This window comes from Perognathus longimembris, chromosome 4 (assembly GCF_023159225.1).
Source record: "Perognathus longimembris pacificus isolate PPM17 chromosome 4, ASM2315922v1, whole genome shotgun sequence".
Lineage (NCBI taxonomy): Eukaryota > Metazoa > Chordata > Mammalia > Rodentia > Heteromyidae > Perognathus > Perognathus longimembris.
This window is the reverse complement of record NC_063164.1, coordinates 6,494,484-6,510,801: the sequence shown is the minus strand read 5'-3', so window position 1 is coordinate 6,510,801 and position 16,318 is coordinate 6,494,484. Positions and strand designations below refer to the sequence as shown.

At 52.7% G+C, this 16,318-nt stretch overlaps 1 protein-coding gene across 1 annotated transcript; it reads left to right on the top strand.

The window, feature by feature from the left end:
* The first annotated feature begins 411 nt into the window (after positions 1-411).
* On the top strand, positions 412-15,565 carry Spata3 (spermatogenesis associated 3). Its single transcript, XM_048344145.1, has 6 exons — positions 412-510; positions 3,750-4,181; positions 6,577-6,748; positions 9,463-9,599; positions 9,873-9,993; positions 15,518-15,565. The coding sequence occupies exons 2-4, from the start codon at positions 3,875-3,877 to the stop codon at positions 9,563-9,565; spliced, it is 582 nt and encodes a 193-aa protein (XP_048200102.1). The 5' UTR covers positions 412-510; positions 3,750-3,874; the 3' UTR covers positions 9,566-9,599; positions 9,873-9,993; positions 15,518-15,565.
* Positions 15,566-16,318: the final 753 nt, after the last annotated feature.

Below are 16,318 nucleotides of genomic sequence, written 5' to 3'. Positions count from 1 at the left end.
GCAGCGCGTGCGGCTCCCGGAGGCTCAAGCGCTCGGGCGCCCACAGCCCGGTCGCCTGGTGCCGGTGCCCGGCCAAGAAGGCGCGGGGCTCGTCGCCGGAGGCCGCGGACTCGGACGAGTCGGAAGCCCCTTGGACCCCGCCCGCGTCCCCGGGCCCCGCGGCGACGGCGGAGGAGCCCGCGCCGCCCGGCGCGCAGCTGCTGCTGGTGCTGTGCGGCGCCGCCACCCTGCGCGCGCGGCGCTCGGGGCTCCGGCGGCTCCTGCGGCAGCTGCGCGCCCGGGACCCGCGCCCGCCCGCCGCGCTGCTGGGCGTGCTGGTGCAGCCCCGGCCCGGGGAGGAGGCCGCGGCCCGCCGCCGCCTGGAGGAGCTGCTCTGCGACGTCTTCGGCCCCGGCGAGGTGCACACGGCCGTCTTCGGGCCCGGCCGGCCGCAGGGCGCCCTGGACGTGCGGTGCGCCTCCCGGCAGGGGCCCCACCGCTCCCGCGTGGACCGCCAGACGCAGACGGATGGTGAGGGGCCGGGGGTGGCGGCGCGGGCGCGGGCGCGGGGCCGGGGGAGGAGGGCGTGGAGCGCGAACCCGGGTCCCGGCCTCCAACCCGCCCGGGAGGCCGAGGGTTGGGCACCGGTCGGCGTTGGGGGGAGGAGCTAGCCTCGGAGCAACCCGATTGGTTCGTTCGTGGATCGCGTCCTCCAATGAACGAGCTGGGTTGAGGCGGGGAGGCGGGGCCCCGCTCGCCCACGGGCCCTACCTGCAGCCCGCAGCTGGGAGCTCGGTTTCCAAGCTGCTCAAAATCCCGCTGCTTTGGTGCCGTCCTGGCTGTGATTTTAAAGGACCCAGGGCCCCACCCCACCCACCCCTAATCCACGGACCCCACAGTGGCCCCTCCGTCCGGTACCCGGTCGTGTTACCCAGGGAACTACAGTGGCCACAGGCGTGCCCATTGTGAGCCAGGCACTGTGCCCACGGGGCCTCCACCTCCAGTCCTCACAGCCGCCCTCGGGGCAGCAGGCCAGCCCCAAAGGTTTTGGGGCCTTGGACCCCCCCCTCCCAACACACACATACACACACACTCCGCTCTGTGCACCTTCTGTTTCCAGAAACGCCTCCAAGGCAGCAGCAGGGGCTGAGGGAGTACTCTGGAGAGATGAGGGGATCACAGTCTGTGGTTTCAGAGGCCCTGCCACCCTCCCCTCGTGCCCTCCCGTAGGCCAGAACCCCTCATGTGACCTAGGAAGGGCTAGCCTGGGGACAAATGGGGATGTGTGTGTCCTGGGTGTCTGGGACAATGCCAGGAAAGATTGGGGGGGGGGGGGCAGATAGCCCTCACTATCCTAGGTTCATATCCTCTAGGCTTCAGTCTCCTAACTCACTGGCACACCTACTCTGAGAGCCCCCCCCCCCCCCCGTGGGCAGGCCCATGCTCCTCAGCCAACTCCAGAAAACCCTACCCTGTCTTAGGGAGCAGGTTCTTCTGGACAATATCCACGGTCCTCCCTCTGATCACTTACACCCGCCTCGATACCACACACACACACACAATCTGGGGGTTAGCAAATGAGAGTGAAAACAGGCTAAAAGTCATTCTATGTCTGGATAGAATGTAATCAATGTGGCCCAGGCATTCAGGAGACTGGGTCGGTGGTGTCGAGGAATGGCTTCTCCCAGGGGTTCTCAAAGGTTTTTTGAGATGGATCTGTTTGAGAGGGGTCTTAGCCACAGAGGGGAGATGGAGTTGTATCCACCAGACCCGTAGTGGCCACAGGCAGCAGCTTGATGACCCGGAAGAGTTCTGGACAAGAACCCCAGTGCCGTTCTGGGACAAGCTTTTGTTCCTTGAAGGCCCCTCTGTTTCCAGGAACCATCCAGGCTAAGGCACCACTTAAATCTCTGTAGAAAGTTCTGAGTTTCCTCCACCTGTCTCCTGAGAGGATTGATGCATCCCTCAGTTGAAATGGAATCTCAGGACTCCCAGGAAATTCTTCCTGTGAATGCCTGATGCATTTAAGCCGGTGATTCTCAACCGAGGAGATTTTAGCAGCCCTTACACCTCCCAGGGTGTACTTAGCCACGCCTGGGGACATTCTGGATTGTAATGGAGAGGCTCTGTGGGTCGAGGCCAGAGAAGCTGCTACACTTCCTATGAAGTCACAGACAGGCCTCCCACAGTGAGGCATTATCTGCCCACAATGCCACAAGGGCTAAGAAACCTGACAGGAACCAGTGTGAGGCCACAGGTCAGGGGTCAGAGGTGTTCCAGATCTGTCTGCTTACAGACAGATCTGGAACACCTCTGACCCCTGAAGTCCCAGGGAAGCTACTGGCTGGAGTTCCCAGCCGCTCCCATTCTAAGTGGCCATAGCCAACTCGTTGAGCCCCCACCCCTTGCTCTGGGCTTCAGGGAATTGACGGAAGGGACAGGTCTTGTAGATTTAAGTGTGAACCAAATACAGTCTCCCCCTCATGCCTTTTTTGGGGGAGGGGGGGTGCTGGTACTGGGGCTTGAACACGGGGCCTCACACTCTCCCACTCTACGCTCTACCGCTTGGCCCACACCTCCCCTTCTGGCTTTCTTTTGCTGGTTAATTAGAGATGAGAATCTCATAGACTTGGCTGCCCCGGTTGAGTCTGGACCGTGTCTTCTGGGGGAGGGGTGCTCATGAAGAGAGAGAGAGCCCTAACCTGAAATCAGCCCTGTCCGTGCTTCCAGCTCGCTGTGTGACCTCAGGAAAGTGGACTTCTCTGGTTCTCCATATCTTCTTCTATAAAGGAATGATCTGATCCTTGAAGGCTTTGCAGGCTATAGAAGCCTGAAAACAGATCCTGCCATTTCATAGTTGACACTGAGCCAGGCCTTGGGGTTGGGGGGTGGGGTGGAGGGCTTTCTCTGAGCCTTTCCTAGCCAGCTAGCTCAGCCCTGGGCCTTCTCCTGGGCAGGAGTGAACTCCGCAGTCCTCCGGGCACGTGGGAGGGTAGTCCACTCACCTGCACAGCCACACATTCCTGGTAGAAGGTCTGTCTTTACTGGCAATGCTTTTTTGTTGACATTGGTAATGTTCCAGCTGTCTTTCCAAAGTACTTCCCCCTCTTCTGTCCTAAAATGAAAAATCACATCGTTCACTTACTAGAGAAAAAATTCACACACACAAAATGTGGGCTACGGGAGGTCGTCAGTCGTTGCTTTCTGTTTGCAGCTGGTATTTTGCAGGGGGAATTATATCCCAAATAAAAAGGAGAGAGAAATCAGGACATTCCCCCCTTTCCCGTGCCCACTCCCACAGTAGGGGAGGCAGGCTCCGAGTTGCTGGAACACTGCAGGCCAGGGAAGGCAAACCTCTCCAAGAAGCCCCAAGTCTTCTGGAAAGTTAACCTGCAGCTTACTAAAGGTGCTCTGAGAAGCGATCTGTGGGTACGTGGAAGTCGGCAGGGAAGTCGAGGGTCTTAGAATAAAACAGGGAGCTCACACAAACCGGGCCTGCACCAGCCGAGAGGGGCCTGAAGGTGGCGCTCTAGTCACAGAAGCCTCAGGATACAGGTGTCACAAGCCCCTGGCGTGCTTAGCTAGGCCTTCCACACAAGCAGTAGCCGCTGCCCCTCTGGCCATCCACCCTGGCCTTGCTGAGTACCCTCAGGAGGAGGGAGGACACCAGGCTTGACGATGCCCACCAAGATTATCCCAGAGCCCCTGGCCCTGGGGGGCTACCTGGCTTTTGTGACCTCACAGGAGGTGTGGCTAACTGTTCTCTGTAGGCCCTGGATCCAGTTAAAGACCCAGAGCTCATACTCCTGGGACAGAGGGCACCCGGCCTCCCGAGGAGGGAGCCAGGAAATAAGACGGCTCATGTAGGTTCACGTTCGGGCTGGGAAGACCCACCATGAAGAAGGTCAAGAAGAAAAAGGCCACCGCCAGGCGGCGCCGAGACTCCACCTCTCCACAAGCCAGCTCCGACTCCTCGCAGCAGCCCAGCTCCGAAGCTGCCCAGCCTTGCCCTGAACCCATCCTACCGCAACCCTGCCCACAACAGTCTCACCTCGAGGGCAGCCCTCAGATGTCCAGACCTGAGCCCCCCCCTCCAGAGCCCACGCCCCAAGCTCTCCCAGCTCCTGAACCCCGTCTCTCTACGCGGTGCCTATTAAGTTCAAAGGCCGATCCTTCAGCAGTTCCACCATTCTGGAAAGCAGGTGGGCAGACTTCTAGGGCTTAAGCTATTCTAGGCTTCCTTGCCATTAGGAGGGCATTGAGCTCTGCTTTTGGAGCGGGGCGGGGGGGGGCGAGGTTATTTTTTAATTTTAACTCAAGATACTAGAAGTCCTGAATTTTATGGAAGATAGACATCTGTGCTTTCACTGGGCTTCCCAATGATACCATTTCATTGGTGGGAGACAGGAAATGTTGTGTGACTGCTACAAACGTAAAACAAAGGAGGTGTCGTAAGCGTGTATTTGGTTTAGAAGGGAGGCGATTGTATTGTTTTACCCTGTATCGTCATGGCTGGGTTAAGAAGATAGTCTGGGGTGATGGAGAGGAAGAGGGGGCTGGAGGGGCAAGAATCACTGGGTATGAGATGGATTGTTGAGCGGGCTGGAGGATGCCTGTCTGTAGGTGGAGATGGGGGAAGAGATTTTTTCTATCTTGTCCCAGAAGTCTGACAAACAGCCCATGGAGAGAATATGCAGATAAGATACAGTATTCCCAGCAACATTTAATTAATTATTGTGGCAGTACTGAGGCTTGAATTCAGGGCCTCGAGCTCTCACTTGGATTTTTTGCTAAGGCTAGTGTTCTACTCCTTGAGCCACAGTTCCATGGCCGCCATTTTGGTCGCTAATGGAAGAGTCTCATGAACTCTTCTGTCTGGGGCTGGTTTCAAACCTCAGTCCTCAGATCTCAGCATCTTAAGTAGCTAAGATTACAGGTGTGAGCCAACAGCACCTGACATCCCAGCTAAATATTTTTATTTATTTATTATTTTGCCAGTCCTGGGGCTCAAACTCAGGGCCTGGGCACTGTCCCTGAGTTTCTTTTGCTCAAAGCAAGCACTCTACCATTTTAGCCATAGTTTCGCCGCTGGCTTTTTTTTTTTTTTTTTTTTTTTTTTTTTTTGGTAATTTATTGAGAGTCTCATAGACTTTCCTGCCCTGGATGACTTTGAACTGTGATCCTCAGATCGCAGCTTCCTGAATCACGACGATTACAGACACGAGCCACCAGCACCCCGCTACATTATAATTTTACGTAAACAATTTTTCACATATGTATCCTGACCATTGCATGGGCACTCCCTGTTTTTATTCGTTAAATTGTCAACCTTTTCTATGGAAGAGCTAGACGTAGACAAATAACTGCTCAACGTTACTCAGCAGCAGTAACTGTATCCTAAATGCAATGGCTATCTAGGAAATGTGGCGTCACCCCCATGGGTAGCCCAAGAGAGACTGAATAAGTTTAGCTATATGAGGGAATTGGGGTGGTGTTCAGCAAGTAGGGGGAGGAGCTGGTAATCACCAACTTACCTTTCTCACTGAGTACATGTACTGGATCCCCGGTACTCAGCCAAACCATCTAAGCTCACCTCATCGGAAAGCCCTGCAGGGACCATTCTCCTGTCTGGAGAAGACCGAGGCCCATGGAAGTCAGATGATTCGCTCAGGATCAGGGCCCGGTAGTACTGCCGGGGATTCCGGCCTCTTAATCATGCCCAACCTTCCCATTCCAGGGAGCCTAGCAGTCTCCCCAAGAGGAAGAGCCACGTTCTCGGGGCTTCTGCACCTGCCAATAATGGGCTCAGGGGCGCTGGGCGCACTAGGCTCCCTGGACCACGGCAATCCCTCTGGGACGCTGTGGGCACTAAACCTAAGCAACTGCTGTGAAGGCATCTCCATGGCTCCGGGACCCATGGTCCTTGATACGTGCTACTGGTTTGGTGGTGTGTTGTGTGGAACCACGGACGTGAGCATGTCTGGGTTGTGGCTTTCACAAATCATGTGTGTGTGCATGTGCACGCGCATGCACAAGTGTGCAAGCCAGGACTGGGGCCTGAACTCAGGGCCTCTCAATCTCACTTGGCCTTTTCCATTCAAAGCTGCTGCCCTACTACCCGAGCCACAACTAATTCTGGATTTTTATATTTTTTTTAATGGTTAATGGGAGATGAGTCTTACGGACTTTCCAGTCCGGGATGGCTGCAAACCATGATCCTCAGATCTCAGCCTCCTGAGTAGCTAGGATGACGGGCCACCAGCCCCCAGCACCTAGCTTTGTTCCCAACGCTTTTTAATGACTGCGTATCCCTCATTGCCGCCAAAGAGAACTTTGGCTTATTGAGACCACAGTGGGAGAGTATCAGCCTCGAGTGAAAAAGCTAAGGGACAGAACCCAGATCTTGAGTTCAATCCACAGTACCAGAAAATAATAATAATAATAATAATAAAGAAAAGAAACAAAGAAAGCAAACCCGACGTTGCCTTCTGAGAGCAGCGTGGCTGTTGGTGGAGTCTTCTAGAAGACTCCTCCAGGCTGCCCCCTGCCCTCAGCAGGCAGGGACGTCTGTCAATTCTCTCCTTCTCTGTCCACCAGGACCTCTGGCCTATACGGGCCTGCGCTCGTGCTCCTGCTCCGCCTGCCCGGGCAGCTCGGCTTGCTGGCGTCGCCTGGGGCTGTGCCACAGCCGCATCTTCGATGTCCTTCTGCCGCGGGACTGCCAGGCCATGTCAGAGAGCGGATTCCCAAACCTGCTCACCTTCTACAGGTTCCCAGGGCGGGGAGGGATGCGCAGGCGCAGACGACGGTTCCCCCGGGGGCCAATCGCGCGTCCCCAGGCCCTGGTAGCAATCAGGTGTAACCCCTGCAGGAATCACAGGCCACCAGAGGCCTCCGTCACTTCTGGGGGTGGGGTGGGGGGGGAGAGGCCAAGCCCTTCTGTCCCAACCCCTGCCATCCTGGCTTTCCTTTCTGCCTGAGAGTGAGAAGCCCTGTCAGTTCAATGTCACCCCACGGGGGCTCAGGGGGGGCCGCAGCTTCTTGACCTGCACATGGCTCCCCCGGACTTAGTGGTGAACATTCACTGTAGCTGGGCACTGGTGGGCCTGTCATCCTAGCTGCTCAGGAGGCTGAGATGGGAGGATCCTAGTTCAAAGACAGCCCAAGGCAGAAAAGTCTGTGAGATTCTCATTACCAATTAACCAGCAAAAAAAAAAAAAAAAAAAAAGCCAGCAATGGAGTATGGCCTAGGCGGTACAGCACTAGCCTTGAGCTTTGAGAAAGCCACACGAGAGCACAAGGTCCTGAGGTCAAGCCTGTGGGGTCATCACAGCCCGAGGTCTCCCTCCAGTAATAGCAAGACCTGCGCCCCCCACCCGTCCCCCGTTAATGCGCGCCCTGGCAGGGTCAGGTGCTGCTCTGTGAGTAGCAGCCCCTCCCACCTCGCTCACATCCAATGCCCTGCCGTTGCTCGGGAGAAACGCGTGTCCTCCTGAGAGGACCCCGGCCACTGTAGGAGGCAGGTAAAGACGCCCCCATGGTGCATGGGCTGGGAGAAGGTCCTCCACCCCTCAAGGGGGCAGCCCCCGCAGATCTCTATGGAGGAGCCCCCCCCTCCCAGGAGCACCCGGTCTCCTCCTGAACCTCCTCAAGCCCCTTCCCCACCCAGCCCCTCTCCCCCCACCCCCTCCTACTTAAGAAACTCATCTCCCCCCACGCCTGCCTCAGTCGTAGCTAGTCAGGAGGCTGAGATCAGCGCCAGCCCGGGCAGTCACATGTGTGAGACTTTTATGTCCAATTTAACCAGCAAAAAGCCAGAAGTGCAGGTGTGGTTCAAGTGGTATAGAGGGCCAGCCTTGAGCCAAAAAAAAAAAAAAAGCCAAGGGACAGTGTGAGGCCTTGAGTTCAAGAGAGACAAATAGTAAGAGAGACAGAGAGATAAACCAATATGGAAGTGGGAGTTGGGCATACCGGAGGCCTAGACAACCTAGAGTCCCGTCCAGAAGGCCACACACCTCTGCCCTTCCTGTGTTTATCCACCTGCAGCCAAATGGTACCCTATGAGCTAAAACCCAACCTGTGCTAGCAGGGAAGCATATTCTGCCTAGGACAGTGGAAAGCTGTGCAGGAAATCAGAGCAGGATCTTTCCCCTACTATGCGTCTGTCTGCCTGATGAGCTAAGCCACATGCATTTAGAGATGAGGCCAGAGCTCTGTGTCCAGAAAGGGTTACAAGAGTTTCATTCAGAACAGGACGGTGATGCATTTGGGGTTTGTTTGGTTTGGGTTTTTTTGTTTGTTTGTTTTTTTGCCAGTCCTGGGGCTTGGACTCAGGGCCTGAGCACTGTCTCTGGCTTCTTTCTGCTCAAGGCTAGCACTCTGCCACTTGAGCCACAGCGCCACTTCTGGCTCTTTCTGTTTATATGGTGCTGAGGAATCGAACCCAGGGCTTCATGGATACGAGACGAGCACTCTACCACTAGGCCATATTCCCAGCCCCCGTGCTGCATCTGTATTGGTGTCTAGGGCCGGGCAGGGGAGAGGGGAGGGGGGAGGGGGCTAGTGAATTGTACCTAGTGTAGGAGCTGAGGAAAAGGACCCTATAAAAGGTCCCTGAGATTTTCTACAGCTTACAATGAGAAGGAAAGGAATTATGGGTGGATGAAAATACAAAATCCAGACTCAGAATTTGGAAAGGGGTGTGGGGGTGGAAGAGATGGGGGCCTAGCCTGAGTCCAGGCACCAGTGGTTCACACCTGTAATCCTTGCTACTCAGGATGCTGAGGTCTGAGGATCAAAGCTAGCCGAGGCAGGAAAGTCCATGAAACTCTATCTCTAATTAACCAGCCAAAAGCTGGGTGTGGGAACTATGGCTCAAGCACCCTGGCCCTGAGTTCAAACCCCAGTACCAACACACACACACACACACACACACACACACACACACCTTTATAGTCTGAATCCTGTGCAAATATAAATGACCTGCTTCCACAGTCGTGATGCTGGCTTTGGGTGTCATTTACGCATTCCCATTAAAGAAGAATCCCCTTTTAGCGTTTTAGCTAAACAGATGGTGCACTTTTCAAACGCCTTCCTTGCGATTCTTAATGCAGTGGTGTACTTTTCCTGTCTTTAGCATGTCATTTCTGGAGGCTCCTAACCTCCAAAAAGGAGTCACTGACCCACCTCAGAGGGCTGTTGTGAGGACTGGAGAAGACTGGGTGCCAGGACCACCCCAGGGTCCCCCTCTAGGCTTGCCGAGTCCCAGACCCCCTCATCCTCCCATCCCAGGCGTCTTCTGGTCAGGATTCCAGGGGTGAGGTGGAGTCAGGAAGTGTTCTCTTAAAGGGCACGAAGGGATCTCATCCACCCAGCCTCTGTGGGTGGGTGGGTGGGTGGGGGGAACCCTGTATGTTCTGCTCCTTCCTGCCTATGGAGGGAACGTTAAACTTCCCAATCCACGCATCCTGCCTTGACTTACAGAAGACCTTCAGGAAAATCCGCTGGACGCAACTCACGTGCTGCAAACCCTTGGGACTGTTGCTGTGGCACTTGGGGTCCTGGGAGCTGCCTACTACATCACTGAATCCTAATGGACACCCCAGGCCCAGGTCTGGCAGGTATGGGCAGCCTCTTGACCCCTCTCTGAATGGAGACGTCGTTGCAGGTGAGCCAGGACTTGAACCTCTCAGAGAGAGCTCCAGAACCCAGGGCCTCATCCCTGGCTAAGGGTGGGCTAGCATAGCCCTGGGTACTCTCCCAAGTGCGGGAGAACAAAGCCCCTCCCTGCTCCCTGGCCGCTCTGCGCATGCACACTGACCAGGAGAAGAGGGGAGGTAGCATCCCCATCTCAGAACTGCCTGGAAGCTTACCCCGATGTTTTACGATTTCAGTCCCATCCGTCCTCGATGGCATGGTCCACCCCTACCCCCACCCCACCCCAGCTCCAGCGATGTCTTCCACCTTCTCCATCATTCTCCAGTCTGTTCCATGCTGTGCTGCGGATGATCATTGGTAGGTGTAGAAACTGCACCCCAAGGGGGTGGGGAGCGCGCCTCGCAGGGCTGTCTTCCATCCGTCTCCGCCTCTGCTGGGCTGCCTCGGTACAGAGCCTATCCTGAGCCTAGGAGAGGAGGATGAGAATGGACATCTTTGTAGAAAGAAAAAGTACTTGGAGAAAGAGGTCAGCTCTGGACTGTCAGAAGCCAGAAGAGACAATTCACAGGAGCCCAAGGCCCCCGGGGGCCCAGAAAGGGCGGTGGCTATAGTCACCCCGACTTCGACGACCCTGCTCAATTCAATGACTGCTTAGGAAGTGACAATGGGGCCTGCGGGGGGGGGGGGGTGTAGGAGGAATATAAGCCCACCACAGCCCTCCACGGCACACGGAACTGGACAGGAAATGGTCGCCATTAGGCAGAAGTCAATGTGTAAAATGTCTCGAAAGCCAAATCCAGAAAAACTCTCCAGTGAGAGCTCAGCATCCTCTCCGGGGTCTTACTGTCTGTGCGAAGGCTATTTGTGGGATCGTACTAGACTGCTGGGGCTCCCTGGCCCTCAGGAAGCACGGCAATGAAGAGCCTCCATTTCCCCATCTGTAAACAGGGAAAGCCACGGCGCTTTCTTCTTGGGCCTCTCGGGGTGGTGAAGGACTCTAGGACAGCTGGTGGCCAGCAGGTCTTGTCCCTTATCACTGTGGTGGCTGGAAAGGTACTGGCCTTGGAGTTGGAGGTGGGAAGTTCCAGTGTAGCCTGTGCCGTCTCTAAGTGGCCATTAGGGATATGTTCTTAACTTCGGTGACAGCGGCATCATCTTTAGAGTCTGGGGGCTGAAAACCCCACCAAGAGCAACAGTCGTGGGGATTCGGTGGGGGACGTGCAAGATACGAGTCTCACAGGCTTCCCTGCCCTCAATCCTTAGGTCTCAGCCTCTTGAGTAGCTAGGATCCCAGGCATGAGCCACCCACACCCAGCTTGAGATATGTTATAGCGCCTTCCACATCCCGTCGCACTAGGGCTCACCTCCACGTGTCCTTCAGTGACACTGTGGGCCTGAGCATCAAGAATAGCCCTTCTGGGCTGGGGATATGGCCTAGTGGCAAGAGTGCCTGCCTCATATACATGAGGTCCTGGGTTTGATTCCCCAGCACCACATATATAGAAAATGGCCAGAGGTGGCGCTGTGGCTCAAGTGGCAGAGTGCTAGCCTTGAGCGGGAAGAAGCCAGAGACAGTGCTCAGGCCCTGAGTCCAAGCTCCAGGACTGGCAAAAAAAAAAAAAAAAAAAAAAAGAATAGCCCTTCTGAGAAGCTGGACGTTTTAGTCACAATTAAAACAAATCTTTGCAAAAGGCAGCATGGTCCTGAAGATTTGGACCTGACTCAGCTTGTCCCTCTTCTGTCTAATGGGGCTGGCTTTACTGTGGTGGGGGTAGACAATAACCACAGAAAGGCTCCTCTAATGGGGTTTTAGTGAGTGAACATTCCATTTCTTTACCACATGGTGTCCCCTGTTTTGTAATGGCAGGGGGGGGGGGCGTTGACAGGCTAATGGAAAGTCTCTCTTTCTCGTTGCTGGGGTGCTCCAGTTTGGGGATAAGATGTCCCAGTAGGTCCAATGCCACAGTTGAAAGTCTGTGCCAATAAGATGTCCTACTACCTCCCTCTCCCCCTTTTTTTAAAATAAATTTAAACCACAAAAGGATGGGTAGAAATAGTTCCCAAGCTGGGCTTATCTAGAATGTATTAAGGTTACAAAGCTGACGCTGGGTGCCGGTGGCTCACCCCTGTAATCCTACAGCTACTCAGGGGGCTTAGATCCGAGGATCACAGTTGGGAGTAGTAATTAAGATAAGATTCATTTAAGTTCATGTCAATGAGTATCAAATCTGTAATGCAAACATCTTGAGTAGTTCTAGTAAAAGTTTTTGTTGTTGTTGTTTTGCCAGTCCTGGGCCTTGAACTCAGGGCCTGAGCACTGTCCCTGGCTTCTTTTTGCTCAAGGCTAGCACTCTACCACTTGAGCCACAGCACCACTTCTGGCCGTTTTCTATATATGTGGTGCTGGGGAATCGAACCCAGGGCTTCATGTATACGAGGCGAGCACTCTTGCCACCAGGCCATATTCCCAGCCCTAGTATAAGTTTGGAACATCAGCTGATTAAACAAGCGAGCTTATCTTCATCGCATACAGCAGTTAGGACAGTCATTAAGGTGGACAACGTTATGGATGTCACCAAGCCTTTCTCACTGAGTAGGGGCACATGGACACCTCTGCGTGGGGTGTTCTCACTGATGGGTGCCTGATGGGTGCGATGCCCTCCTCAGCTTGGCACCCAAGGCGGCTTGCGTACTTGGGAAACAGAAATACATTAAGAAATACATTCAATAAGCAACCATTAGTATTACTGTTCTACCGACTTAAGCAGTTAAATGGTGCCACTGAGGTAAATGTCAATGATCCTTATCTTAGTTACTACTCCGTTTGGTGTTTAAAAAAAAAAACAAAACTTGACAAGCTTAATAGTACACAATTAACTACTTAGACATGCAAAATGAAACACTAGTTTTATGTCAGTTTATTAATCTTGACCTCAGGGAGGGACATTTTAGAGTAGCTTTTAAATCACAGGCAATCTAATTACATGCAATTTTTTTTTGGGGGGGGGTGGGGGTTGGTTATGGGGCTTGAGCTCAGGGCCTGGGCATGATTCTTAAGCATTTTTGCTCAAGGCTGGTGCTTTACCACTTGGAGCCACAGTACCACTTCCAATTTTCTGGAGGTAAATTGTCAATAAGAGCTGCACGGACTTTTCCTGGAACTCCAATCCTCAGATCTCAGCCTCCTGAGTAGTCAGGATTACCGGCGCAAGCCGCCAGCACCTGGCTCATACAAATGCTTTGAAGTTTTATCACATGTACTTTATGAAATTTTCATACCCACTGCTACTTGGTTGAACCTTTTAAGGTTTGTCTTAATGTCTCCTTTCTCCATTTTTGGAACAACCAGTTAAGACAATCTTTACTTTTTAAGTCCTGTCTTATCCAAACCAATTTTTTCCTCAATTCCTTTTTAATGCCTTTTTTTTAAAACTCCTCCCATCTTTTTATACATTACATTTCCTTTTCTCTTATTTACTGATTTTCCCTTTAATTTGTATTTTGAAATAACTCTTGTAAAAATCTTTGAATTCAAATAACAGTTTTTAAAGAAAATATTCTGTATCTATGAAGAAAAGCAATTAAGAGATTTAATGTAAGTAATCATTAAATACATTTATTAGCACTCACCACATCTTAAGACCTCTTAAGTTTAAAACTACCTTTTCCCAGGGCTGGGAATATGGCCTAGTGGCAAAAGAGCTTCCCTCGTATACATGAGGCCCTGGGTTCCATTCCCCAGCACCACATATATAGAAAATGGCCAGAAGTGGCACTGTGGTTCAAGTGGTAGAGTGCTAGCCTTGAGCAAAAAGAAGCCAAGGACAGTGCTCAGGCCCTGAGTTCAAGCCCCAGGACTGGCAAAAAAAGAAAAAAAAGGGGGCTGGGGATATGGCCTAGTGGCAAGAGTGCTTGCCTTGTATACATGAGGCTCTGGGTTCCATTCCCCAGCACCACATATACAGAAAACGGCCAGAAGTGGCGCTGTGGCTCAAGTGGCAAAGTGCTAGCCTTGAGCAAGAAGAAGCCAGGGACAGTGCTCAGGCCCTGAGGCCAAGACCCAGGACTGGCAAAAAAAAAAAAAAAAAGAAATAAAAAAAGAAACTACCTTTTCCAGCCAGCTAAGCCAGTTAGCTAGGATACCTGAATTTATTAAACCTAATTGAGGTACAGTGATAATAGTTTTTATGCATGAAAAATATATCACATGTGCTCATACACTGTGCACAATAAGCTTTAATTTAGATATGTAAACTGTGCATAAAAAGTGAGCTCAAAAATGAAAACTGGCAGTAAATTGTTTTCTGGAATTCTGGTGGTAAATGACAAGTCCTTGCCAAATGTTTGATAGACCAATGTACCAATATAACAAGGACACTAGAGTACTCTAAGGTAGATTTCCCCCCCATAGGTTGGTGACAAAATGGCACAGGTCTTCGTGTCTGTTGTTGGGAGCAAGCAAGGCCAGTCCTTGAAGATGGATAAAACCACGTGACAGCCACTGCTAGAAAAGCAAAGACTGGGAAAAACTTCACCAGCAACACACACAGAATCCATCTCCTCTCAAAACACACTTAGGTGACCAAGAGTGGAATCCCTTCATAACAACCTTGTTAGAGGGCGTGGCTTTACGTTAGCACACCACCTGACCTTTGGGCACTCCTAGAGGAGCTTTAATCTGCTTCCAATCTTGTAGATCTTGTAAGGATTCTGGTCCCCATACCGGAACACCTGGACTTTGGAGACCTGGGGGGTCTTTCTTCCCATTTGCAGAAGAGGTCTACTCTAAGATTGTAATTTGTAGTGTCCCCCCTCAAGCCATATTTGTCACCTCCCGGCAGGGCATTGGGGCCAAGCTTGGGCACATGCCTCTGGCGCTTTAGGAGCCAGAAACACCTATAAAAGAAAGGCTCAGATTTAGGCTCTCCCCATCATTTCCAGGGGCTCCTGAGACAGTAGCCCACGGAAAGAAGGCTGCCTCTCCCCTCTTTTCTGCCTCTGGCGGCCACCTGTGGGGCTAGGGTCACGAGGAAGGCCTTAAGATCCTGATCTAGGCTTTGTATATCATCTAGCACGTTTCCAGTTTGAGATAAGCCTCAATCCCAAAAACTATCCCCTGAAGAAATGGCCCCACCTAAGTCTGTGAAGCAGCTCTTCCCAGGGTGGGAGGGGGAGGGGGAGGGGAGGAGAAGGGGAAGGGGAGGGGGAGGGGGAGGGAGGAGGGAGCCTGCAGAAATGGAAAAGAGGGAAACCTTAATCCTCACTCCTAAACAGATTGGGACAGTGACAGGGGCTGTGACAATAAGTTTTGTTGGGTAAAGTCAAAAAGGGCTTGAATTTCACGTTTTGGGGTTAGCGGGCCCATCATTTAGTCGGTATTGGACATAGGCAGTGACTCTGTCCCAAAGCACAAAAGGGACAATGAGCCTCTGGGGAGGCCAGGTCCTGGTGACAAGGAGGTGAAAACACTTGTCTCCAAATGCTGGACGAGCTCCCCAGAAATCCTGTGAGACACACAGACAGCATCGGGATGCCAAGGCTTTTGGAGAAACAGCGCTTATTTCCCTACCAACACTGGGCCAGCAGATTCGAATGCAAAGGCTGAGCCCCGAGACCAAGGGTACACTGGTACACTGCCATATATATTATACCCGGGCAGGCAGGCTTCAGACGTGAGAAGCAGCTAGGCATCCCTGTCATTCCATTGACTACTCGGTCTTTAGGACTCAGAGACCACTCTCACGCTCATGCGTTGTCAACTTTCAGTGCCCTGCCATGTCCCCCTGCTGCTTAAGTCATGGGTGGAACTGGAAGGCTGCTGGAGTTCTGGGTCACAGGAACTGTTTAAGCTAATGGTCATGTCCTTATTTTTTCTTAACAGATCCAGTTTCCATCTGAGGATCACGCTTGTCACCAGAATAAAGCAAAGGAAAAAAAGAAAAAAAAAACTTTCTTTTTTGTTGATTGCTTGCTTGTTAGCGTTTGTGAAACAGGATTTGATATGTAGCCCAGGCTGTCCTCAAACTCACAATCCTGCCTGAGCCTCTAGGGTGCTGGAATTATAGGCATGATCTACCATGCCCAGCTAGGATCCCATTTCTTTAGTCTCTTTTACTCTGAAACACAATAGTTGGGTCTGACAGGCAAGGAATAAATACAGTGATCTCAGGGACTTTTTGGGGAAGTGGGCAGGACTGAGGTTTGAACTCAGGACCTTGAGTGTGTGGGCAGGAGATCTACCACCAAGCCACCCCATTGACTCTCCCCCCCCCGCACCCTCTTTTTTTTCAGTCATGGGGCCTAAACTCAGGGTCTGGGTGTTGTCCCTGAGCTCTTTTGCTCAAGGCTAGCACTCTACTTTGAACCACAGCTCCACTTCCAGTTTTTCTGTGGTTAATTGGAGATAAGAGTCTCATGAACTTCCCTGCCTGGGCTGGCTTTGAACCACCATCCTCAGACTTCAGCCTCCTAAGTAGCTAGGATGACAGGTGTGAGCCACCAGTGCCCAGTGTGCATTAGGTATTTTTGAGATAGTGTTATGCCCAAGTCGCGAGAAGACCACCAAGAAGACCACCGAGAGCCAGACTTCCGAAATGCAAAAGCAAGGCTTTATTCAAGCGGGCCGCGGCTCGAGGCCTCGTCCTACCCACCGACACAGCGGAGGTTAGGAGGAAGCCCCGAG

What these genes read in the sequence shown, in the direction of transcription:
- Spata3 (XM_048344145.1), top strand. Translation starts at nt 3,875, where the DNA reads ATGAAGAAGGTCAAGAAGAAAAAGGCCACCGCCAGGCGGCGCCGAGAC. An exon ending in TCCACCATTCTGGAAAGCAG is followed by an intron (nt 4,182 to 6,576) that starts GTGGGCAGACTT and finishes TCTGTCCACCAG; the next exon opens with GACCTCTGGCCTATACGGGC. An exon ending in AACCTGCTCACCTTCTACAG is followed by an intron (nt 6,749 to 9,462) that starts GTTCCCAGGGCG and finishes CTTGACTTACAG; the next exon opens with AAGACCTTCAGGAAAATCCG.